The sequence below is a fragment of the Arachis stenosperma genome, chromosome 1, assembly GCF_014773155.1.
Source record: "Arachis stenosperma cultivar V10309 chromosome 1, arast.V10309.gnm1.PFL2, whole genome shotgun sequence".
Classification (NCBI taxonomy): domain Eukaryota; kingdom Viridiplantae; phylum Streptophyta; class Magnoliopsida; order Fabales; family Fabaceae; genus Arachis; species Arachis stenosperma.
This window is the reverse complement of record NC_080377.1, coordinates 7,071,796-7,098,097: the sequence shown is the minus strand read 5'-3', so window position 1 is coordinate 7,098,097 and position 26,302 is coordinate 7,071,796. Positions and strand designations below refer to the sequence as shown.

Below are 26,302 nucleotides of genomic sequence, written 5' to 3'. Positions count from 1 at the left end.
ATCAGTCACTAGTACTATCACATTCAAGATCACATAAATGCAGGCAGCATGACAACAATATGATCACAACAACAAATTCAACTAATATTTTACCTCTGGCAGTGGTTGAGGTGTTGTTTGGGAGACTTGAACTTCATCTTGTGATGGTGGAGCAGATGAAGTATTTTTCTTAGTTGTTGACTGTCTATTTCTCTTAACTCTTAATCTTTGGGGGGTGGTTTAGGCCTTGGTGGTCCTTTGCATGTCTTTGCATTGTGACCACTCTGACCATATTTTTGGCAAGTGACCATGAATGTCCTTCTTCCTTTTGTCGCATCTAGTGAATCCTCGACATGATCAGGTTTTCTCTTTTTCTTGGTTGGGCGCCCAGGTGGTCTCTTAATGGTAGGTGGATTTGGAGCCAAGAGACCAGTCTTTTTCCAATACTCCTCTGAGTTGACTGGTCTGATTACATGTTCATATATGGCTCTAAATGCATCAATTTTGAGCCAAGGGTGCACATAAGGTTCTGGCCTATCACACCTCTTCCGTATAGTTGTCAACGCATGAACACATGAAATTCCTACTCAAGATTATCAGGCAGTAACATAAGATCAGCAAGTACATGTTAAACAACAAAACAAATTATTACATGTTAAAATCATAACTCACAAAAAAATAACAATACATCAAATTATTACCTGTTAGTTGCCACAAGTTGTAACTACAAGTGTGCCTTCCAAGATGCACACCAACTTTCTTTGAATGTCTCTGGACTTCGAAGATATTACGATCGTTGTCGCCAGTTTATTGAGCTGTCTAGAACTTAATATCCTTCATAATATCTTCCATTTTTCTTTGTTGAACTAGTGCCAATAATCCAGTGTAGGTGTTTAGAACCTTCTTGTACTTGACCATTTTCCTTATCAAGTAGCAACGAATCTCTTTCAACATGGTAAGAATGGACTTTCTCCTGTAGTGATTTATTTTGGCGTTCCAGACTTCAGTCATGTTGTTTGTCAAGTTGTCAAGTTTGGGCCAATGACTGAAATGGATAGATTTTAATCCAGCAAGATAGTTGAAATTTTGCAAGATAGACCCATGCACCCTCATTCATTCTCTTCAGCTACTATATGTGTTGCTGGAATTTAGTATCTGTGCTACTTCTTGCACATGCTTAGACCATATTTTTCAATTATTTGTCTTTAAACCTTTCTATAAAATTATTCCAAATGTGTAACACAATTTTTCTGGTATAATATTTGACATCATTTCCTGTAAAATAGGCAACAAACCCTGCAGGATAGGTACATATATATTATTATGAAAAACATACAAAATTTAATTCCTTAAATAATTTTTTTTTTAAACAATGTATTTCATGCACTATTATATTTAGCTTTTTAGATGTGTTTGCTTTAGCGATAAAAGGGAAGATAAATTTTACCTCAATGAGTTTTTCTTCTTTTTTTTTTTTTATAAAATGAAATTTATCCCACAACCAAACAAACCTTAGGGGTACTAATATACATGTTAAGAACATTGTCTACAAATAAATCTCCTATGAAAATGCTTAGTACATTGATTTTGATACGTCATTAACATACACTTTGCAACATACACACTTGCATTGACAATTGATATGTATGGTAAAGACATGAAAATATTTAATTTTTAATGAGAATTTCTTTGGTAAATAATAAATTTAGATGAAAAATAAATATTTTAATTAAATTTGTTTAGAGAACTGTGTATTGTATGTTATATATTTATTTATTTATTTATTTATTTCTATTGTAAAAAGGATAATCATTACTCTTAGCTTCATTCAAAAACAACTCTTCACCATTAAACAAATAGTGATTTTTATCTCCACATTAACCGATTATAACAATATACCACAAAATAATTGAAGAAAAGTGAGAACATACAATGAAAAAAGATGAATGAAAATTTTAATCAAATTAAATGTAGAATAAAGATTTTGTACTCCATAAAGCCATGTAGCATGAGGGGAGTCTTCTTTTTATTTTTATTTTTTTTTGAAAAAAGTATTGATTTCATGAGTTAAGATTTGTATATATATAATTGAAAAAAAAATTGAAAACAGATTTTATCCTATCGAAAGCTGCTTTATTTAATATTTTTAAAATAACTAAAACTATTTTTTTAAAAAAGAATATTGACTATTTTATAAAATTTCTACAAATTTGTGAAAAGTCATATTTCCAATAAAAAACATTTTTATTTTATTTGTTAAAAAAATTAAAATAAACAAGTCAACTACTTTCATAATGCCTTGACCTATTATTATTTGACATTGATGAAGTGCACTGCAAAATGAAATTTAATTTATAACTAAGCAATGTTGGGATTTTAGAGTGTATATATTGTTTTAGCTAGGGACCTGAACCTCATTACTAATGGTGTACCAAGAAAGATATGTTTAAATAATCTAAATTTTAATACCACGGAATGCAAATAATCTATTTTACTAAAAATGAAATAGAGCTACTTATTCTTTAAAACCAAAAAAGTAAAAATAAAAAAACAAACAACAAGGTCATAATGCTTGAAATGTTTCCAAACTTTAAGGTGTTAGCAAACATTATAAAAATTTAAGTAAATTGCCAAACTCTTAGTACTAATTTGGTGGTGTATTTAATTTGCATCGCAGCTAAGCACATATTCCAGAGCTCATTGCCTTTGATTTTTATTTTGAGTAAACCCAATGATGATCAGAACTGCTGTTCAACATCAAAAACGAAAAGGAGAGGAAAAAATAAAACAATTAGAGATTAATTGAAAATAATAAAAATGTATTATAAACTAAATTAAATTAAATCTATGTACATAATATAATTCTTTTTGCGCCATTGTAAAATACCCATTAAATCTTAAAATTTTGTCATTGTAAAACAGTACGAATATTTCGTGAATTTTCCGTCGAATATTATGACGTCAAATTTGACAGAAATTACAATTGAAAAAATCTGACGGTAATTCTAACGATAAAAACCGTTTTTATGATATTTCACATGTATAATTATATCATCTTCTGCAAATATTTCATCATATTTTCTCTGGATTGAATTACCAATATCTAAGTTATATATTATGAAAAATGTGACTATTCAACCCACCACTCTGGTTCATAATCCTCATATACATACAAAATTAAGAATTCTGCCATTATTGTCTATGATGATATGTTCTTAGTTCTTACCTTGAATTTGAGTAAACATTATCAGAAGGTGGAGTTGGCATTGAATTAATTGCATGTTCTAAGTTTTGAGACTGTTTGATCATTTGGAGTCTTTTCATCACCAACCTCTTCACTTCTGCTTTATTATGTTCAATTTGATCTGAAATAAAACATAGGTCAAATGAGCTCAATAGCTTTTTTTTTTAAGTTAGAAGTGAGATTCAAATTCGCAACTTCTAGATAAGTACAGAAAAATTATGTCATTTAAGTTATAATTCATTGACAAATGAGTTCTATAGTTGACACATAATAACATTAGGAAAATTAAATCATCAATTTACAGAATGCAATAATCATTTATAAGTTTTTCTAAATTAATAATTGTCTTATATATATATAATATTGAAATTGGAAAAAAATTGGTCTACGATTTTTCTTTTCTAAAATATCTTTCATAATATATTTATAAACAATATATATGGGTAACTTCTATGATGTTTGATAACATTTTTTTTATTATTATTATTCTAAACATATAGCAACACTTTTAAATTTGATCACACTTTTTTCTTTAAAAAAAATTAATTTGATCACACCTTTTTTAAAAGAAAATCGTTAATTGGTTCTGATTCCAAAATTTTAAAACAAATTTTTTTAACTAATTGTTCAATTTCCTTTACTAATAATGATCTATTTTCTTCAGGATTAAATCTTTTCTATTTTTATTCATTTATCTTTCTTATAACATGTATACTCTATATTTCTTCAAGAAAATCAGCTATAATATTTAGTTCAAAATAAATGTATAATTAAGATGTGATAAATTACTACATGATGACAATTTTTCAAAGTACCGTGAGAAATACAGATCAGGATTTTGGATTTTTTAAATAAAATTGATTGTAGAATTAAAATTTTGCACAAAATTATTCTGTATTAATTTTAAAATGTTTCATGTCATTAGAATTAGCATTTGTTAAATTAATGTTTTTTTATTAATAATTCAATAGGATTGTTTCATGCAATTTTATCATACTTTTCAAGTGTTGTATGTTAAAATTTCTGAATCATAGATAGCAAAATTATATAAGGATAATAGAAGACAGTATTGTTACTTTTAAGAATTGAATCTAAAATTCTTAGTTTTGAGTTATTTTATTTAATTATCATCTGAACTAATTTTATATTTGTTGATATTTACTATATATTTAACAAATAAAAAAGATTAATTAATAAGTAATAAAAGAGCATATATATATATATATATATAGAGAGAGAGAGAGAGAGAGAGAGGTAGAACAATAATAACCTTGGATAACAACTCTATCGTTTTCAAGAGCAGCCATTCGTAACTTCATTTGATGTTGCTCATTCAGCATTGAACATTTGTAACTCTTGCTTTCCTCAATTTGTGCTTGAACGTTGGATATCTTTGCCTTAGGAAAAAGTTAATTACAAATTGTAATTCATACATACATATATACATACATACATATATACATGATCATTCTAATATGTTTATACTATATATGGTAGCTATGATAGTTAAAGTATTACTAAAATTAAAATAATATTTTTTTATTATTCAACAATATTTTTTAAAAAACGTTACTAAAAGAAGTGTTTTTACTTTTTAAAATGTAAAAAAAAAAATTAAATTTTAATAATACTTAATTAGCCATCATAAATATAAGCATACTAAAATCATATATATATATATATTACTATGGTACGGTGTTTATATTATAGTGATTATGATATTATTAAAATAATATTTTTTTATTATTTAACAATTTTTTAATTTTAACATTTATATGTATGTGTGTAGAGAAGGAGTTATTTTTTAATATTTCACACGATAATATTTTTGGTTTATGTTTATATTTTAAATTCGTGACCATAATTATAGATTAATGGTCACTATTTCTTATTCTAAGTCACGATTTTTACTATAAACTAATCCAGCATAATCATAGTTCTATGATCATGATATTTTTTAGTTTTTATCATAACTTTTTGTCACGTTATTCAATAACTTATTTATTCTACCTAATAGAATAAAATGCGCTTTAAAAAAAAACTCATTTATTTTCAATTATGACTATGCAAATAAAATGCAACTAGATTAAATCGGAGCTAGCTAGTACTCCAAAATTACATTTTTATAATCAATTTTTTGCATGTACAGCAAAAATTACCAGTCAATTAGCTAGTTAGCTACCACTCTCGAAATACCAAATGACATCATATTCATAATTATAATCAATTTTTTTTTATAAAACAATGTAATAAAATACAAAAAAAAATTAACTATTTTGCTGTGTAAAAGATTACTTGATTAGTTTGCTGCAAAATTTTTTGTTGTCTTGGTCCTTGGAGTGAAAAGTTTGATTATATTTTTAGTTAATTGCCAGGCTAGAAAATATATATAATAAATATAAATAATTGTATATATAAATATATAATGACTAATTTAATAATTATTTTTATATTTATATAATTTTTTGTATAACCAGTTAACTAATCATCCTTGTTCATAATAATAACAACAATAATAATAAATAAGGATAATTCACTTAAATAAAATGTTTTATAGTTCAATTTTACTCATACAATTTTTTAAACAGCAAAACATAAATGTAACTTTTTACAAATTTATAGAAACTGCTATTGGCATGGTTTAGAGGAGTACGTAAACTGCTACTGATAGCTGCGATTTACGTAGAATAGTGGACAAGCAGAAACTACTATAGACAGCAGCGGTTTCTATACAAGTGGGCGTGATCAGAAATCACTACAGGCAGTAGCGATTTATGTGCTGTGGTGTGTACGTAAACCGCTGGAGGTAGCCGCGATTTACGTTGAAAGTGGCTATAAAACCGTGAAAGCCAGCCGCGGATTCTTCATTTGGCGTGGAGTTTGAACATTGTTAGAGAGAGAAAATTCTAGAGAGAGAGAGAGAGGAGAACTTTGGGAGCGGATTCGAGTTTTCTCAACGTTGACTTTCAATTGGACATCATGGCAGATGAACAGAGCTTGTACCGACTGAACGGCATTACCACATTATCGGTGTTATTGTCGACGAGGTTAGCTTGTTTTTATTTTTCTGAGTATTAGAATTTGTAAAATAGAATCTAATATGTAGGGAATAGGAGTTAGAATTTATATTTTAACCTTTACAGTTGAATATTAGATTTTGGAATATAAAGTATGGTATGTTGTAGCGTATAGGACATGGACAATAGCATACCTTAAGATTTATAGTTTAGGGTGTTAGATTGAATGCAGATACAATGTTAGACATTGTTGTGATATCGTAATTAGAGAGGCTGTGGATGTTATTTAGTGACTATGCATGTATGAAGTAGAATAATTTTTAATTATTTAGTGTTAATATGTTTAGAGTTATTTTTAATTATTTATTAATTTTATTTACTGATTTAATTTTCTTAACTGAATAATTATTTAATTGTTTAATTATGTAATTATGTAATTATTTGTTGTAATTAGTTAGGGTTTTCTCGTATTGCAAGTAGAATTTAACTGCGTTGTGGTTATGGTTACTGTATGGTGCAGTTGAGTAGGTGTATCTACAATGTTTGGCGGCAACAGAATATGCCTGTACATGAACAGATTATACTTTATTTGGAGAGTGATGGTTTGTACCACTTGGCCAGGCTAAACAATCATTTGTTCTGGTTGGATGAACCTATGGTCAGTGCGTTCATCGAGAGGTGGCGTCATGAGATGCACACGTTTCATATGCCTTTTAGAGAGTGCACTGTTACACTGCAAGATGTGGCGTTTCAGCTTGGGTTGACTGTCGATGGAAAAGCCATTAGTAGGTGTCTGGCTGAGTTTGAAAAATTCATGGAGGGTGGCCGACCAGCTTGGGAATGGTTTCAGGAGTTATTCAGTGAGCTGCCACCGCCGAATAAGGTCAAGCAGATGACAGTCCACTTCACATGGTTCCATGAGAGGTTTAGGGTGTTACCAGTAGATGCGACCGAGGAAACTGTTCGCATATACACATGTGCTTATATTATGATGTTGTTATCCACTCAGTTATTTGGGGACAAGGGTACGAACCGGGTTCATATTCGGTGGTTGCCCTTTGAGGCGAATCTTAATGACCTGGCAGTTATAGCTGGGGGTCCGCCACATTGGCATGATTGTATCGATGCATGTGTCAGGTAGCGAACAGAAATATCACCAACTTTGCAGGTCCTCTCTAGCTACTACAAAGTTGGATCTTCTAGCTCGCAGGGTTTGAGGATTTTTCATTTTCGTTAGCATCCAGATATCATTTATTTGTTTCAAGTTGATAAACTATTATATGTCATGTTAAACCTTCATCTTACCACTTAGTATCATTTAGGTGGGCAGCATACTTACCACCAAATGATGAGAAGGAGCAAAGAGTTATAAATTTATCACATTGCATTAGATAGTTGATTCATCAACCTGATCATCCACTCTAACCGGAGAGGTCTTCAACAAAGCATTCATACCCTCCATGGTGGATGTCACCCCAAGGATCCAAGGGAAAACTCGCCATAAGACTCCTCTCAGTCACCGTATATCTGTGTTACTGCCTTTTCACCATACAGACCTTTCCGTAGCTATGCCTGAAACCATAGGTTGCTTTAGTTGCTTCCTGCAATACCTTTATCATAATCGACGCATCGGCTCTAACCAACGGAAAGTTTCTAACACATATGACATGATAATCAAGCTGCCTGTGATTGCTGGATATCGATGTGACCAAATACGTGTACGGTCCATTGTACCTCCTCATTTCCTAAGTGCTCTTCCTTTGCCGGACCGTGATATGAATCATCCACGTGCATCCTTTGACGAACTCCTTGCATCTCCTGTGATATTTAAGATGGTTTGACTCCATGACCCTGTACTCAGCTCTACGCCGGATGCTGTAATCCTTTACGCTCAGCACAACTTCCTCCTTGCTCTGAAAAGATTGGCCAATCTGAAATTCTGTTAGAGCAGTTGCATCATGCAGACCTTGAACCCCAAAGGTTGCATCGATGTCCACCTGTTGGCCTATGGCTTCTAAGTTCAACGTTGACAAGTGTGAAGGATATTGTTGTGTGCCAGAACCCGATGGCCCATCGGGTACATGTGGATTGCTCGGAATAGCATCACTGTCCCCAACAATGTCAATCGGCTCATCGTCCAAATCATCATCTCCCATCGCATTTTCAACTCGATCCGGTCCAGTTTCAACTGCAAAATAAGGAACACCACGAGAGACACTAGCAGTACCAACCACAACACATGGAGGATTAAGGAGTTGACAAGTAGGTGCTACCACAGGCATCGACGTTGAGGCGCCCCCCATCGTCGTCGACTGAGGATTTGGCGTTGATGCCCCGGAGTTGTTGTCGCCGTCTTCCAACTTGGCAAACAACTCAGGTATTCTAACTTTAGAAAAACTTCATCGACAGTGAAACAAGACCTGCATATCTTCATCAGACCCTATCACAAATGTCTCATACTTCACACCAGTTGACACAACAGTAATAAGAATCTTGTAGAACAACTTCTTTATCCACGTTGTTCCACACACCCCCAACTTCTGCAATATGTTTCTTTTTATATTTGCCAGCGTACTAGACAACCGAATAAAAAGGTTAAGCGGTTCCCTATCCATGAATTTAACACCATGCATTTTGCTTTTCTGAATTTTACCAGAGTAATGCACTAGAGTTAGAAAACTCTTCTCACTATCTATTTGTGAAAAATGGCACTCCACTGCTACCTCATTGCCTTGAAAAGGTATATATAGACAAACACCATATGCATACAGCACACATAAACTGCTATTGCCTGTAGTGGTTTATGACTACGCCCACTTGAACAGAAATTGCTGTTGCCTATAGCGATTTCTTCTTACTCACTGTTCTACGTAAACTGTGACTATCAGTAGTAGTTTACGTTTTCCTTTAAACCGCTACTGTTAGTGACAATTTTTATAGATTTGTAAAAGATTACATTTACATCTTATTATTTAAAAAATTATATTTAAATAAAATTGGTCTCTAAATATTTTATTTAAGTAAATTGCTCTCATAATAATAATAATAATAATAATAATAATAATAATAATAATAATAATAATAATCACCTCAAGAGAACTGACTTGCTTTTCCAAATTGATCACGTGGTTCTTTTCCTTTAGTCTTTGATTCCTTGCATATTCTCGATTTTCCATCCTATACAGTATACACAATTAAAACAAGTTAAACAACACAAATATAGAGTAAGAAGTATTTTAAGACTATCTTAAAAGGTTCTTTTTAAATATAGCTTTTACTGATTGTATAAAGTAATTAGATATTGCTTTGACTTTGATCGATTCCACCTTAATTTTTAGAAGTAAGAAACTTAATACATATTGAACGTAAATAAAGAATTTAATTTTCATGCAGTAATAATATAAAAAAAATTATATAAATATTTAATCATATATTATCACATTAATAAAGATAATTAATTTTTAAATTCACTATTTAAACAAATATAAACGCATAAATTTAATTAAATAATTGTGTAAAACTCTATATCATTAGTTCATCAAAATGAAATTTGTAAACCATATATATATATATATAATAAATTAAATTTTTTTAAAATAAAAAATTGATAAAATAAAAAAAATAGAGTTTAATTAGTTTTTTATTCAAAATAATAAAACAGACATAGTATAAAAATGATAAAATTTTTATTTTATTACTTTATAAATCCCTTCATGTTATATAATATTTTTTCTTGTATCGTTTCTTTCCATCATGCGCGTTCACACACTTATTTAAAAAAGATTCATTGACTTCATTAAGTAATATTAATAAATAAAATTAAGTAATATTAATAAATAAAATTTAATTTTAATGCATGATCGATATAAGTAATTTTCTATGTACTTATAATTGCATTAATAAAAATAATTATATTTTATATTTATCATAAATGTGAATAGCTATATAAAAAAAAGTCGATATAATTAGACGAATATATATATAAAAAAGAGTAATTCTCCAAATTAGTTCCAACAATTTTAAAAGTAGACATTTTAATTTTTAAGAAAAATTAATACATAGATCAATCTCTAAGATTTTACTCTGGAGATAAATTAGTTCCTAATTTATTTTTCGACAGGGTAATTACTTAAATTAGTCCTTAAAGATTTTAAAAGTAGATATTTTAGTCCTAAAAAAATTAATACACATATTAATTCCCAATATTTTTCTTTGTCAGACATAATAGTCTCCCGTCTATTTTATTTTTACTATATGTCAATCTTTATTATTATTAACTTAGCTTTGTGCATGTGGATAATGACACTAACATATTAATACACTCTTTTCGTTAAAACAAGTAAGGTGAATAATGATATTTTAAAATTTAAATTAAAATATTTTTTTAATACAAACATATTTTTTAAAATAATATGTCTCTTGATTATATTAAATACAAATTAAAAATATCAAATAATTTTAATTTTGAATTTTTTGTAGAATAAACTCTAATAATTTTAAATACAAAAAATTATAGTACAGTATTATTGTACAATTAATAATAATAAATTTATTTATTTTTTTTAGACAAAAAACTATTATGTCTAATAAAAAAATATTAAAAATTAATCTGTGTATTAAAGATTAAAATATTTACTTTTAAAATTTTTAGAAACTAATATAGATAATTATTCTGTTAAAAAATAAATTAAGAATTGATTTATCTACCAAATTAAAACTTTAAAAATATTTTTATATATTAATTTTTATTAAAACTAAAATATCTATTTTTAAAATTCTTAAAAATTAATTTGAATAATTAATCAGTATAGAAAAATTTGGTACTATCCAACTTAGACTACTTCAGCATATAAGTCAACACACTTCTTATCCATACGGTTACTTTATTCCTAGAATAATCCTTGTTTCTTAGACATTTTATATATTTAAATAATTAACATATTTATTTAATAAAAATATTATTTATATACAAAAAATAATTATGTTATATATATTTTTATATAAATACATATATAGTTTAATTTATTTTTAATGTATATTTTGTATTTTAATACATATTCTATATTAGCGACTAATTTTCGTGACGATTTTAATGTATACTTAACATGATTATATATTTAATAATCACATTTTTAATCATGTATAATTTTTAGAAAAATATTTGGCACAAATAAAAAATTTATATAGTATATATTACCGTCGCTTCATCTTTTTTATGTGATCTTGATCAATTTCTTCTGGGGTGGGCACATTGAGATCCAAGCCAGTTTCCACTCCTTTGCCTTCAAAAATTGGGACGGTGTTGGACTTTAAACGTTTGGCAGAGGGATTTTGCCACACTTTGAATGCTGAACCAGCACTTGGCAACACTTTGGTTTGGCACGGTTGAACTGACCCAAAACATAACTTCTTTGCCGCAACTTCTCCCATGATTCACAATCTTTTTTTTTTCCTCTGCATAAAAGAGATATATATAGTTAGATTCTACATTCTAAGACACATCAAACACATACATATCTGGAGAAAATTGAATTGTTATCTTACATTAGAGAAAAGGATTTGTATTCTCTTCACCCACTACACTAGCTAGCTTATTACCTTGCCCCTTTAGGTATTATTTTATAACAGTACAGGTCAACATTTTCCTAGAAAAGTAAAACTACGTCATCAAACTAGCTACAATAAAAAATAGTTTAAAACAATAACAATATTTATGCTGCCTTTGGTTTTGAAAAAAATAATAATAAAATAAGACATTAAAAATAAAATATAAAAAATAATGATATAAAAATTAGTATTATTAATAGAATAAATTATAAAAATCTAATTTATTTTTATTTTTTTATTTAAAAAATTTTAAAAAAATATAATTATAAAAATTAAAAAAATAATAAAAACAAAAATAAAAAATAAATTGTATTTTTTGTTAGTGTCTTTGTGTTTTTATTGTCAGAATAGACACACAATACACAGAGTGTCTCTGGATACAATATTTCTATATATGTCTCATTTACCAAACACAATTTTGTATCTCTGTATTCTTCTATCAGTGGTCTGTGCTGATAAATAAATGCAGTCTTATATATATACTAAATGTTTTTTATATTTGTATAAAAATATAGTTGTTATTAATTAATTATATATTTAGATTTTTTAATTTATAAAATAAATAAAAAGAATATATATTAATTGTTTAAAAGTATTAATGTCAAAATAATGTCTATTATAAAAAATTGTATGTATAACATAATTAAATTAAAAATAACATTATTACATTAGAATGAGCAAAATAAAGAAAAAGACTAGCTAGAAATCAAAGAACAGCGTATATAAGGTAATCTAATCAGTTACGCAACTAATTTCACGATAAGTACGTGTTAGTGTATGGCTGGAAATAGGTAGGGTAATATAGAGTTTAGATTTTATAAATTATGAGTTAAAAATTTTATTAAAATTTTATCCTATTCTATCTATGAGAATCTCTCAATTTTAATTTTATCTGCATTTTAAAATTTTAAATTCTACTCTATTTTATTTTACCTGTAAAAATATTAAATTTTTTTAAAATAAATATAAAATTTAATTATTTCAAATTTTATATATATTACTAAAATAAAAATAAAAAATTAATGCTTTAAATTATTAAATTAACTAATTAATTTGGTGGTTAGATAAAGTCCTAATTAATGAAGAAATACAACGTTTTCCATCCTTTTTCTTTTTTTTATGGGGAATTAAACAGGGCAATGCCCACGTTGTCCATCCTCTTAATCCCCTTTGGTGACATGTAAATTTGGTATATATTCATATGCTGGCACTTATTTGGCATTTCATTCTCTTTTTTAAAAATAAACTAAATTAAAAAACTTGTCTCCAATCATATATATTCGTATTGTATTTGGTAAACTAAAATAAAATATTTTAAATATTAAAAAAATTTATTTTAATATATTATCAATATAAAATAATTTTATATATACATTTAATTATATAATTTATATCATAAAAAATAGAATAAAATTTTAAATTGGTACTTTTTTAAAAAAAATTTAGTTGGATAATTAATCCTCAATAATTTTTAATCATCAAAATAAGACTCTAATCTTTTATTTGTTAAACAAATTTATCTTCATGTTAAATTTTGATTAAAAAAATTAATTAGTCTATATCATTATTTAATAAAGATATAAAATTTATTTAAAATTTTTATATCAGTCATTATATAAATGTATATGGACTGATTTGTCTAAATAATAAAAGTTTGGAAATTGATTTGATTATTAAAGTTTGTTGAGAATTAAAGTGTTTGACTAAAAATTTTTTAAAAATTGATTTGGGATATTATTATAAAAAATTACCTTTTACAATGATCGCATGAAAAATGAATATGATTGGACAATTTTATAAAATATTTTATACTATCAGTGTTTCAAAACTTAAACTATATTAAAAATAAGTTCAAATCATTTATCATATATTTGTGTATATTTATATATGTTATTTCACATATTATTAACAAAATAATCAACCATCAAAATAATTAAATATATTATAATAGAATAATCAATTTTTTTCATGAACACTAATTTTTTTTTTCTTATAAGGTGAGTTTTTTTGTGTCCATTTAATAGAGTTGAGAAAAAAAATCATGTACTTATATTTTTATTTTATTTTTATATTAGTAGAATAAGAGATTTTTTTTTAAAGCAACTACAAATATATTTTCAAAATCTAATTTATACTTTTTAAAATTAAAAAATAATATAATATTATATATTAATAAATATCCAAATTCATTTTTATTTTTTACTATATTTATGTTTATTAAAATTATTTAAATTTTAAAAGATATTTCACCAAATACTATTATTATAACTTATGTTTATTATAAGCCACTTTTATTTTATTTTGTTAAATTTAACTACTGTCATTTTAGACTATTATTTTTAAAAAGTTAGTAAGATAATAAACTGAATCGTAAACTATCAAAATAGTGTTTGAAAGTTTATATTGCTAATAAAAATAATCTTAAAAGATACGAACAACAAATAAATCTATGAATAATTTAAAAATATGACCAAAATAACCAAAAATATCATATTATTTTTATAAATGACAAATAATTTTTATATTTAACAAATAATTTATCCATTTGATTCAAATTTTTGTGTAAATATTTGGATAACTATCTAAAAGATGCAAACAAAAAGTTAGAGCAAAATTTGATCTCTAGATTTTTTAAAAAATTTAAAGCATTTCGATCATTCACAAAAAAAACTATTAAAAAATATTCACTTGGTGTAAAATAACCAAATTTTAACTATAAAAATATCTTAATTTTTCTAATAATATTTAAAAATATCGTATCAAAATATGATCTTCGAAGCATTTTTGAAAACATATTTAATATTTATTTTTTTATCATATTTTTAAATATTTCATGACTTATTTATTATTCGTTTTTTTAAGATTATTTTTGTCAACTATATAAACTTTTAGATATCATTTTATGATTTAACTTAGGGCACATGCATTTTAAAACTATAATAATAAAATTTTTTTAATATTTTGATGTATTCAATGCATTGAAAATGTAAAAAAAAAATTTTACAATAACTTTTACAAAATATTTTTTTATGGTACGTGTAACCTATTCTCTTAAGACACAAGTTAGTAAAATTAGTCATTTTAATAGTTTACTCTATCTTAAAATACAAACTTTACCAAATTTATTGTTAATTGGCCAATTTTATAGTGTCTAACTTTTATCTAACTTACTTTCTATAATAACTTTTAAATATTTTTAATTTTTAATTTTTATACTTTTAAATTTAAAATTAATTATTTTAACCTTTTTTACCAATTATGCAATAACTTTTAGACACCATAACAAATACCTAATAGCAATTAATTATAAGTCGTGGCTTCTTTTATTGTTTTTCCTTATTAGTTGGCTCATTCTCCGCGCGCACACTTTTTCTGACAACTTTTTTTTTAACGGAAAATACTCTCTTTATTTTAAGACGAGGTGTATTAGAAAATTATTAAAATTTATTATTTTTTGTCGTCGATTAGCTATTAATTTTTAAATGTATGGGCTAAAATATGTTGTTAAATTATTATTTGACAAAGAATTAGATTGATGACTAAAAATAATGATAAAAAAATAATAAATTATGATGACTATATAACTAATATTTTTCTTTTAAGATATTGGTCAAACAAAAAAAATATAAAATATACATATTAGGAACACAATAATAAATTACTCTTATACTTATATTAATTAATAAAAAGGAGAATGATAGAAGACTAATATTTTTAATGGACAAAAACAAAAAAGAATTGGCATATTAATATTGGCTTAAATGCAAAAAAAAGTGATTATCTACAATTTTTTAATTATCGCTATTTTATTAAAGTTATTATAAAAATAAATTGATAAAATATTAATATTATAAACAGATTAGACAAATATTTTAAATCAAATATATTAAAAAAGAGTGGATAAAAAAAAATTCATACCAAAAGCTTGACTTAAAACCAAAATTAAGTATGTTTGAACTAGCTTTAATGCTCCGTAAAGACTCCAAAGCAGACTATATTGGCAAACAATAATTATGTTAATGTATACATAAAAAATCATTTATCAAACATAATATATTATAATATAAAATATATATTAAAAATAAATTAAATAATAGATATATTTTTATATAAATATATAATTAATAATTAATTTAGTGACTAATATTTTATATTTACATAGTATTTTTTGTGTTCACATAATATTTTTGTATTTACATATCCTAAAAGTACATTTTAAGATTACCATAAAAGTACATTTTAATTAAGATTATCATAAAAAATATTTTATTAAATATTATTAAAAAGATAATTTTTATTTTTACATTTCAATACATTGAATGGATTAAAAACTTAAAAAATGTCTATTATTATCCTTGTTTTTATAGCACAAGATAGCTAAATTATTTTTTAAATATTGAAATAAGTCACTGATCTCTGGACTGTAAATAAAAAATTATTTATTTATTTATTGAATTTAAACTACACTGCCGACAGTGAGGTCGTTGGTAAATATTAATGAATTAAAATCAAATTTAAATTTTGCAAATACGTTCAGACGTCATGATAGTCATTAACGGTATTTAAAATTATTTTTTTAAAAAAATAATTATATTTTTTTAAAAAAATATTTTAAAAATATTAATGATTTTTGTCTTTTTTTTTAAGATTAAAGTGATTTTTATCCAAATAAAAAAAGAACATTTCGACTCTTAATAAAATTATTTTGGAATAATAATACAATCCTTTTATTAAAAAATCATTAAATAGCACGAAAATGATTTTTATTTATAATTTATGGAATTTTAAATTCCACAAAATTTTTTTCTATAATAAGATCAGCTATCATCATCATTATTATATTGTTTTTTTTATCGTTATCTTTTTAATTTTTGGCTACTTCTATTATTTTAATTCTATAATCATATTTTGTCATCGTCGTTATCTCCTCTACCACTATCAATACTAATAGTAACACCGTCAAAATTACCATTCTCTTCTCCTATTTTTTGTGTGATGTTTTTTTTTTTTTATAAACTTTCGATTGTAATTACTGTTTTTTTTCACATCACTTTCCGTAATAGTCTATTTTCACTTAACCACCACTAAATTTAGTAATAGTTTGTGGGGGTTTAAAATCCCACAAATTACAAATAAAATTCTCATAAAATTAATTTTTCGTTACAATTTAACATATTTTTTGACAGTAGAGTTGTATTATTTTAAAATAATTTTGTTAGTGGCTGAAATATCACTTTTTTAGATAGAAATCATTTTTTCTTTTCAAAAAATAGATAAAAATCGAATTAGATGTTTACTTCTGTAGTATATTACCGATGAAACTAAATTAAATGTTAATATTTAATGTTGCAGACCCATTAATCCGTTATATTTAATGAAAGCGTGAGTTAGGTTTAGTGAGGATAATTCAGTAACTATCTTATTTTATTTAAATTAGTGACTAATTTAGTGGCTGATTAGTTTATAACAGTAATTTTTTGTTGGTTACTAAAATGGTCGCTATCTTAACAATTAGCAACTAATTTAGCGACCAAATTAGCAATAACCAACCAATTTTCACCCTATTTTTCTATCAATTGTAAAATCAATTGCTAAGTTAAAAAATAGAGACAGATTTCGTGACCAAGAGTCCCAAAGACATTACTTTGTTTTGGTTGCTAATTCGGTTGCTAAATTGAAAAATAGCGACTGATTTTAGCGATCAACTTTATTCTAATTGTATAAACTTATCAGTCGCTAATTTGGTCGCTATTTTAATAATTAAGAACCGATTTAGTGACTAAACAATTGTACATCCTATTTCACTATTAGTTGCAAAATCAGTCGTTAAAATAAAAAATAGCGACCGATATTGTGACCAACAGTAGTTCCAATGACATTGCTTTTTATTTTGGTTGCTAATTCAATCGTCAAATTAAAAAAAAAAAAGTGACTGATTTTAACGACCAACTTTAGTATGGATATATAAAAATTTTATCGGTTACTATTAGCAACTGATTTAGCGACCAATATTTTTGCTAATCCTAAAATTTTATATCGATCCTTAAATCCGTTGCTATTAATAATTAATTTTTTTAATTGCTAAAATCGATTGCTATACTACTAATTTCTTATAGTGGTATTATAAACAGGTTAGAGTTAGACAAAATATATTAAAATAGAGTGGACAAAAAAAATTTATACCAAAAGCTTGACCTAACCCAAAATTAATTATGTATGATTTATGAACTAGCTTTAATGCTCCATGAAGACTTCAAAGCAGACTATGACGACAAATAACATGCTATATATGTGATGTCGTCGCCATTAACCTCGTCACTCTCGCCGTTAAGAGGATCCCGCCTTTTCTGTTAGGTCCATGTGGCACTTTATCGTGGAGGAGGGAGTGAGTTCTCTTGTGGTGGTTGTGGTAAGATGCAATTATCTAAAAGAGGTGGGAGTAGATTTAGGGCTGCACATGGATCGGATAATATCCGCATATCCGCGGTAATTATCCGCATCCGATCCGAATTTTGCGGATATTATCCGATCCGCAGGGTCATCGGATCGGATTGGATCCGATCCGCACTATGGTCGGATCGGATTGCGGATTCGGCAGTGATATCCGCGGATCCGATCCGCAAATCCGCATATCCGCACATCACATATAAATAGCATAGTTTAAGACAGTAAATCCTAATGTGATATGAATTTTAGTATGTTATTTTATGAATTTTATGATATTTTGTTTTTAATTTTTTATGTTATACTTCAACTTAGAATAATTAAATTTAAATCTTGTGTTATTATTTTGTTTTTGTTATTCAAAAGAACTATTATTGATAATATTCTAGGAGTAAATAGGCTTAAACAGATAAAAATGAATTTTCTGGATATTTTTTTGTAAAAAGACCAAACTAAATCTTAAAATAATTTTTTTTAATTATGCGGATATACCCGATATCCGATCCGAGCCGATCCGCATATATGCGGATCGGATCGGATCGGATCTGGCCTAAAAAATTGCGGATATCATATCCGATCCGATCCGATGAATGCAGTGCGGATCGGATAGAATTTTAGGCCATATCCGATCCGATCCGATCCGTGTGCAGCCCTAAGTAGATTTGGGGGAATGGTAGATTTTGCAGCAAAAATAATGGTAGTTATTGAAAAAAGATAAAGAAGGAAGAAAAAAAAAAGGGTATTTATAGGATTATAAACAAAAATTTAATAATTAGTTATTTTTGTTGAACGAAATTTATTTATATGAGTATAATTTTAGTTTTAATTTTTTATGATCAATTTTAACCACATCTAAATCTTTTGTGATTAAAAATGACTATTTACAGCTTATTCAAAAATTTTTAATAGTATAGAATTAAATTTTAGTGTTTTGAATGAATTAATAAAACTATAAAACTGTATTCTAGTATTTTGAATATTTATCAAATGAATTAAAAAAATTATAATGGACAACAGTATTCTTTATTAATATAAAATTATATTTAAATAATAAATGTAGTTATTTATTAAATTATATAAAATAATTAAAAAATTATCTTTTTCAACTAAAATTGTTTTTAACTAAAATTTGTTCACCTCTGTAAAAAATTGGATTAATATAAAAACACTAAATTTAAAAAATATTGTTATTAATTAAAAAATTAAATGATTTTTTACTATTGATTTCAATGACAAACTAACAAAAAACAAATATGAACTATCAAAACAACATCGAATCTAAAAATTTTATAAGAGGGGTCCAAATTAAATACAAAATAAATTAAAATATAACATAACAAAAAGTCAATAAAATATAATTTATAGTATATAGGTCAAAATTAATATTTATATTATATAAAAATCAACATTCAACTACATACCTTATGATTTTGGTATTTTTTAAATTTGTTTTGCGATATTTTATATAACTAAAATTATCAATTTATCATCTGAAATAAATTTTGAAGAATTCTCTTTTTCAACATATAATCTGCTAAAAATTTATCTTTTATCTTGTTTTAGAGTTTTATTTTAATAATTTTTATTGTTTAAAAAATCTATTCAATTATTATTGTTGCCATATAAAAAGTCAAAATAAGAAAATTTTTTTATAGTTGTTATTTTTTTACATTAATCCAAACCTATATTTTTCAATAACTTTTCAATTATTTATATATTTATACGTTTTTATTATTTTTTAAACCTGTTTGTTAATTACTACTAATATATTATAATACACATTATAGTTTATACATATTAAGTTATTAACATGTAAAATTTTTTTTAGTGTGTTAATATACTAAAATATATTTAATCTATAATATATATATTAATTATATAATAATAAATTAACAGTACTAATTTAAAAAAAATTGGGAGAACCATGGCTACTTTAAACTCTCTTAAATCCGCCACAATATCAAGAACTAACTTGTTGAGTGATTTAATGATATAGTAAGTAAAAAAAAAGTTAGTTATTAATAATAAATTATAGCAACTAATCAATATCATTAAAATGAGCCAAAATTATTCTACTTTTTGCTAATATTATGATTGACACAACTTTATTTAAAATATTCAAACGTAGCAGACTAACAAATATTTTGTGTTATTAATCTAAGTTAAACACATAAAATGTATATGTGTAAATATTAAAAAAAAATAGGTATGCATTATATTAACCGAGTTGAAATAAAATAAAGAAAATAAAGGTGGTAAAAAAAAATAGAAAATGTGTGTTAAAAGATAGAAAATATTAAAAAAATTGAGTGGAAGAAATAAAAAAATAATTAAATTATAAAAATATTTTAAACATTTTAAACTTTAAGTAAAATCTCAATAGAATAGAATTTTAAATTAAATTTATTAAATTAGAATTGATTTTGAAAAAAAAAAACAATTGAATTGATTAAATTTTATCTAAACCAATTTAATTATCTATTCATATTAAGTATCTGCCCAAAAATAAAAAAAGCCCCCTATGTGGCCCATGCATGTATAGTGCAAAAGGACATGTTGGTATTAATTACAACCACCAATCAACCATTGAGATGCGTTTAGAATATGAGGTTTGTAGTTGTGCATGAGTTAGGGGATGGAAAGTCACATGTGGGACCAGCTTAGTAGGACCCTACCATATGAGGTACGTAGTAGCGTTTAGAATATTTGTTAGTTGTTACTTGTTAACTAAGCTTATCAAGACAAGATAGTGTAACGAAAGGTTAGCATAGAAGTGAGTAAAGATCTAAAATTATCTCCCTGAATTTTTATCCATGATTATTTGAAACAGTTTTAAATTTGAAATTAGTTTAAAATACCCTTAAATTCCCATGTATAATAGATTTGTATTAGTCTTTTAGATGTTATTCATTAACAGCATGCTGAAGTATTAATTTAGACAATTAGTGATATGTATCATAATATAATTTAATTTGGCAATTTGTAATAAAACAATGATGTATGAATGACACATAACATATACATATACACAATAGTATCATATGTTATAATACGATTTATTTACCTTTTAATTTAGAATTACGCATTCTAAAATTATTTATTCATATATCATCTAATTATCATAGTTATGAGTGAATTAAATTAGTTCCTAATTTATACTAAATAACTTAACTTTAGTCATTAAAAATAAAAAATGTGAATCAAATTAGTTTTAAATCAATTTCTTTTATTTTTGTTTTATAAATTCAAAATTCACTATTCTTATGCCCACAAGTTTTTTTTTCTCAACTAATCTCATAAAATATAAACTCACATGATGTAAAACTTAAGTAAAACTATATATATATATATATATATATATATATATATATATATATATATATATATATATATAATATGAAATTTTTTTTAAATATACTGATATACTGGTATTTTAGTAATTTTTAACCATTAACTTTAACTATAAATAATATATATAATTAAAATCAACCGTTAAAATTTATTAAAATATTAGTATATTAATATATTTAAAAAAAATTTATAATATAAAATCACACTTCATAAAAATTAACTAAAGAAATTGAGAAAATTCATCTGTATCTGCTATCTAATATTGCTCATACATCATTTGTGTTTTGGTACAAGAATAAAAGAATAAAATAGAAATATTGGATAAAATTTTAATTTGTCAACAGAATTAATATAATCAGATGTAAAAAAAAAATAGAAGAATTAACTAATCCTAATTCAGAACTTTAGAAGTACAGTTCTCATTCTCATTTAATACTGTAGATTTAATAGGATGTTTCGAACCTACAACCTCTTAATTGAATATGAAAAGAGAGATTATGTCATTTGAACTATTAAATTATTTAATAATTTTACTTAAAAATAACTGCATATAAATTTTTAGCATACTTAAAAATTCAAAAACTGAATGAAACCAAATTACTTGTGTTTGGTTGAACCTTTGCATCATTGCATGTCTCTCACTCACACTCCCATTACTCTCACCATGATTTGTAGAAGCAGCAGCACCACCACCTTCACATGCTGCTTTCAAAGATTTGACCCACTTCACCGTTTCACACACATTTCCATTCCCATTTCTCTCACTAAACCCTCTTCTTTTTCAACCCCATTTCTAACCCTTTTCAAACCCTCTTCTTCTTCTTCTTCTTTGACTCTCACAACGCAACCACCGCAAGCTCGCCGGAAATTCGCCCTGCCGGCAACCATGCTCCACCAAAACCCTCTAGTCTCCGACATCTGTGCTCTTGCTGTGTCTGGTGCTATCGCCTTCTCCTTCCTTAGGTTCTTTGAAGAGACCGCTAAACGATCCCTCTTTGACCAGGTTTCTTCAAACGCCTTCTTTGGATTCTTCAATTATCTCAATTTTTGGGGTATGTAGATTAAAAAAGAGATTCTTTTTTTGCTTTCCCCTTTTTTGCATTTCTTGCAATTTCAATGGTAGCTGGGTTTAGTGTGACAATAGGTTAGTTGGAAAGTGGTAACAAAAAACATTGTTTAGGAATCATGGCAAGCTAACCATTAATGAAGTGTTTCCTTTGTTTATTGAATGCATATCTGTCATCCTTTGCACAATGAAGAGGAATTTTGAATTCAATTGTTTAGTTTTAGTCAAGGTTGATGCAGAGTAGTTAGGTAGGTCCTGTTTGATTTCTGTTTTTTCTTTCTTTCTTTTTTTTTTTTTTTTTTCTGTTTCCATTTATTGTTCTTCAAATTTCATCCCAAAAAGTTCATGTTCTCTTCAATGAGTGATGTTATTTTGAACATCTTAAATATTGGGTGTTCAAGAAACATCTCTTGTTTCTTATTTGGTTCCTAGTTCCCTCAGTTTTCAGAATTCGGTGAACCGAAAGTAGGAACAAGAAATAGATTTTAAAGATTTTTTGTTTCCATAATTAAGATAGTAGAAAACAAGTTATGAATCCAAAGCATTTACTTTGTTTCTATGTCTTTTCTTGACTTCTTTTACAGGGAATAGAAAAAATGTATTATTAGATGCCTTAGTAACACTTATTATGAATATGCTGATAGGTTTTCCCCTTCATCTGCATCGTTACATGTGCAAGTTCATTTTGACACACATTGCATCTTTTCAGAGAGATTATTGGAACCTGTCACTATGAGATTTTTGTTGGTATTAGTTCTTGACTTCCTTAGATATTGCTCTCTATTAAATTCATAACTTAAGATTTGTATTATCTTTCATTGTGTAGTAGGCTGGTAGCATTTAGTGAGTGCTATCTTTCAAAGATGGTAGTGCTTGGTTTTTGAACATTTTTGTTCTTCAAACTATAGATTTGTGATCAATTGTTTCTTTTTTTAGAAATTGAATAGGAAACTTGTGCATGTAAGCATTGGGCTGATATTCATGCTCTGCTGGCCACTGTACAGGTAATGGCATAGTTCATGAACTAATGAGCTCAAAATTCAGTTTTTTTTTTTTTTTTTTTTTTACGCTACAATTTCCATTGTTGAATCATGCTGTTCAATCATTACAGTTCTGATGGTTGGGGACCCATCTTAGCTTCTCTTATTCCGGGTATCAATATAATTCGGATGCTTGTTATCGGGCTTGGAATATACAAGGATGAGGCCACCGTGAAATCAATGAGTAGATTTGGAGATTACAGGTTTCAATATTGTAGACAATAAAACCTGTGAGAATCTTTGATTCTGTGAAAAAAATAATTGTTAGCTCATTTTAAAGTTAATTCTACCAAGAAAGTTATCTCTTAGTGGTTATTATGATCGAAATGGAAGCTTCTTATCTGTAGTTATGGTATATCAAGAAAAGTAAGAGAAGGATATGTAGTGAAAACAGAAGGAATAGATTGAGATGTAAATTACCTGCTATGCTACACGATTTGGCTGTGACATGCCCTTTTGGAGAATGAAGATGATGAAAATCCATTGTTTGATATCGGATTGCATGGTTTTCTAATGTTTGATAATTGATTTCATTCGTGTGCATTATTTCTCATCTATTTCTCAGTGTTTCCTCTGTACCAGGGAACTCCTTAAAGGACCACTATATTATGCTGCTACCATTACTTTGGCATCGATAATATACTGGAGAACTTCACCTATTTCCATAGCTGCAATTTGCAATCTGTGCGCAGGAGATGGTAATGTTTCTATGCCCAATCACTTATAAGCATTAAATTATTATTTATAATAATAATAATTAAGCAATGTTATAGCTCGCATTAAGTTAAAGTTTAGAGCTTAGGGTTTAGAGAAAAATCTGATTATTTATGTGCTGTCAGGCCTAGCTGACATTGTCGGAAGGCGATTTGGCGATAAAAAGATTCCTTACAATAGAAACAAGTCCTATGCTGGTTCAATTGCAATGGCAGCAGCTGGATTCTTAACTTCCGTCGGGTAACTTCCTATGGACTCTTTTCGTTCCATGTGGTTAGACGACATTACACTTGATGTCTGTTTGTTTGTAAAAGTAAACTAACCTACCTGAGATTTTGGTTATATGATACTTGGCACTCTCTCTCTTTTTTAAAATTCGACACTAACCTCGTAAATATGGCACGAGCGGAGGTTCTTGTCGTGTACTGTGTGATATCATCTAACTTGAGAGGAGGTCAATGTAATTTACTTTTATTTGTTTTGCACTACAAGGTAAGATCTATTTAATCATGCCGTTGTTAACGGTTACTGTTTTGACAGGTATATGAGCTATTTTTCGTGGTTTGGATACATGGAGGGAAGCTTGAAGTTGGTTCTGGGTTTTCTAATTGTGTCTGTTGTCACGGCACTTGTCGAGTCCCTTCCTATCAGCACCGAACTCGACGACAACCTCACGGTTCCCCTCACTTCCATATTGGTCGGAAGTGTCATCTTCTGATTGTAAGACCAAATTGTAGTAACAAAGTAAACTAGTTTAGGAATTGTTCTGTAGATCTCTTCCACTTTCAATCTTATTGTTATTAGAGAATATTTAGATCCAAAGTAGCCCCATGTGTTGTGTTTGGATATAGCTGAAAAAATGGGGGTGATTGTTATGTTCGCTATCAATAATAATATTGTACATGTTCAGAATATGAATGCATGCTTACAATTCTGGTTCACAAATCAGACTTTGGATATGTTAAATTATAGGGTAAATTAAACTCTCGAATCCAATTGAATATACCAATAATTGGTTTACAGTATAGAAGAAACACATGTATATGTGATACTAGATACTAGATATTGGATGCTAATGAATTATTTAGAAATCAACTATAAATATAGTTATCGAAAGTTGTCTTGCTATAGTCAATTTCGATAGGGATTCAAAAAAATGAAGTCCTTCTCTATTCATTTGTAATTATAAATTGAATTTTGATAAATGAATAACGAAATTGAATCAAGAAAACTTAAAAAGAAAAGAATGGTTCAAAAATTTTAAGGAAAGATAAGAAAAGTTTTATGAATTTACAAAATTTATGTGAATAAAAAAATAGAGAAAACCGAAGTAGTGCTAAGTTCAATAAATATTATTTCTTTATTTTTCCTTCATTTTTTCCCTCGAACTCGTTTTTTTAGTTTAAAAAAAAGCATACACTGACATTTCGAATGGAGATTTAAAGCAAATATATTCAGATCATCTTAAAAAATTGTGTCACTCATTTAGATATTTACAAGTCAAAGAAGAATTAGTCACTCTGATTGATATGGAATTATGGATATTCAGATCATATAAAAAAAGAAATTAAATTGTCTTCGTCTGCCTCTCTAAATTTAAAGCACCTGGACATTTCTTCAAGCATAGATTACCCTGTTTTAAACATAAATTCCAAAAATACACCAGCAACAAACCTCCCTTTGGGCTTCAAGCAAATAATTAAAATAACTTCCATGTGATACCCGGACCAAAAATAATAAAATAAAATAAAATAATACATTTGATCAATAGCCCTTTCACAGGATTAAAATATTTTAAAATAAGACCAAGTTAGTTGTTCTAGTGGTTAGCTCAGTAGTA

General features: G+C 26.7%; 2 protein-coding genes across 2 annotated transcripts; one reads left to right on the top strand and one right to left on the bottom strand.

Moving 5' to 3' along the window:
- Nucleotides 1-200: 200 nt before the first annotated feature.
- Nucleotides 201-4,530, bottom strand: LOC130974374 (uncharacterized). Its single transcript, XM_057899237.1, has 2 exons — nt 4,494-4,530; nt 201-562 (listed from the first exon to the last, which is right to left on the bottom strand). Exons 1-2 carry the CDS (start codon nt 4,528-4,530, stop codon nt 201-203), a joined length of 399 nt encoding a protein of 132 aa, XP_057755220.1.
- Nucleotides 4,531-22,259: 17,729 nt separating this feature from the next.
- On the top strand, nt 22,260-25,393 carry LOC130962523 (probable phytol kinase 3, chloroplastic). The gene is made up of 6 exons (XM_057888730.1): nt 22,260-22,645; nt 23,645-23,712; nt 23,820-23,951; nt 24,331-24,446; nt 24,588-24,702; nt 25,003-25,393. The coding sequence occupies exons 1-6, from the start codon at nt 22,274-22,276 to the stop codon at nt 25,178-25,180; spliced, it is 981 nt and encodes a 326-aa protein (XP_057744713.1). The 5' UTR covers nt 22,260-22,273; the 3' UTR covers nt 25,181-25,393.
- Nucleotides 25,394-26,302: the final 909 nt, after the last annotated feature.

Bases quoted from the DNA above. Each gene is read 5' to 3' on its own strand.
- LOC130974374 (XM_057899237.1), bottom strand. From the start codon at position 4,530: ATGGCTGCTCTTGAAAACGATAGAGTTGTTATCCAAG. The intron at 563-4,493 runs GTTATTATTGTT...AATCTTGAGTAG, and splicing joins CGATAGAGTTGTTATCCAAG to GAATTTCATGTGTTCATGCG.
- LOC130962523 (XM_057888730.1), top strand. From the start codon at position 22,274: ATGTCTCTCACTCACACTCCCATTACTCTCACCATGATTTGTAGAAGC. The intron at 23,952-24,330 runs GTTTCAATATTG...CCTCTGTACCAG, and splicing joins AGTAGATTTGGAGATTACAG to GGAACTCCTTAAAGGACCAC. The intron at 24,703-25,002 runs GTAACTTCCTAT...CTGTTTTGACAG, and splicing joins GGATTCTTAACTTCCGTCGG to GTATATGAGCTATTTTTCGT.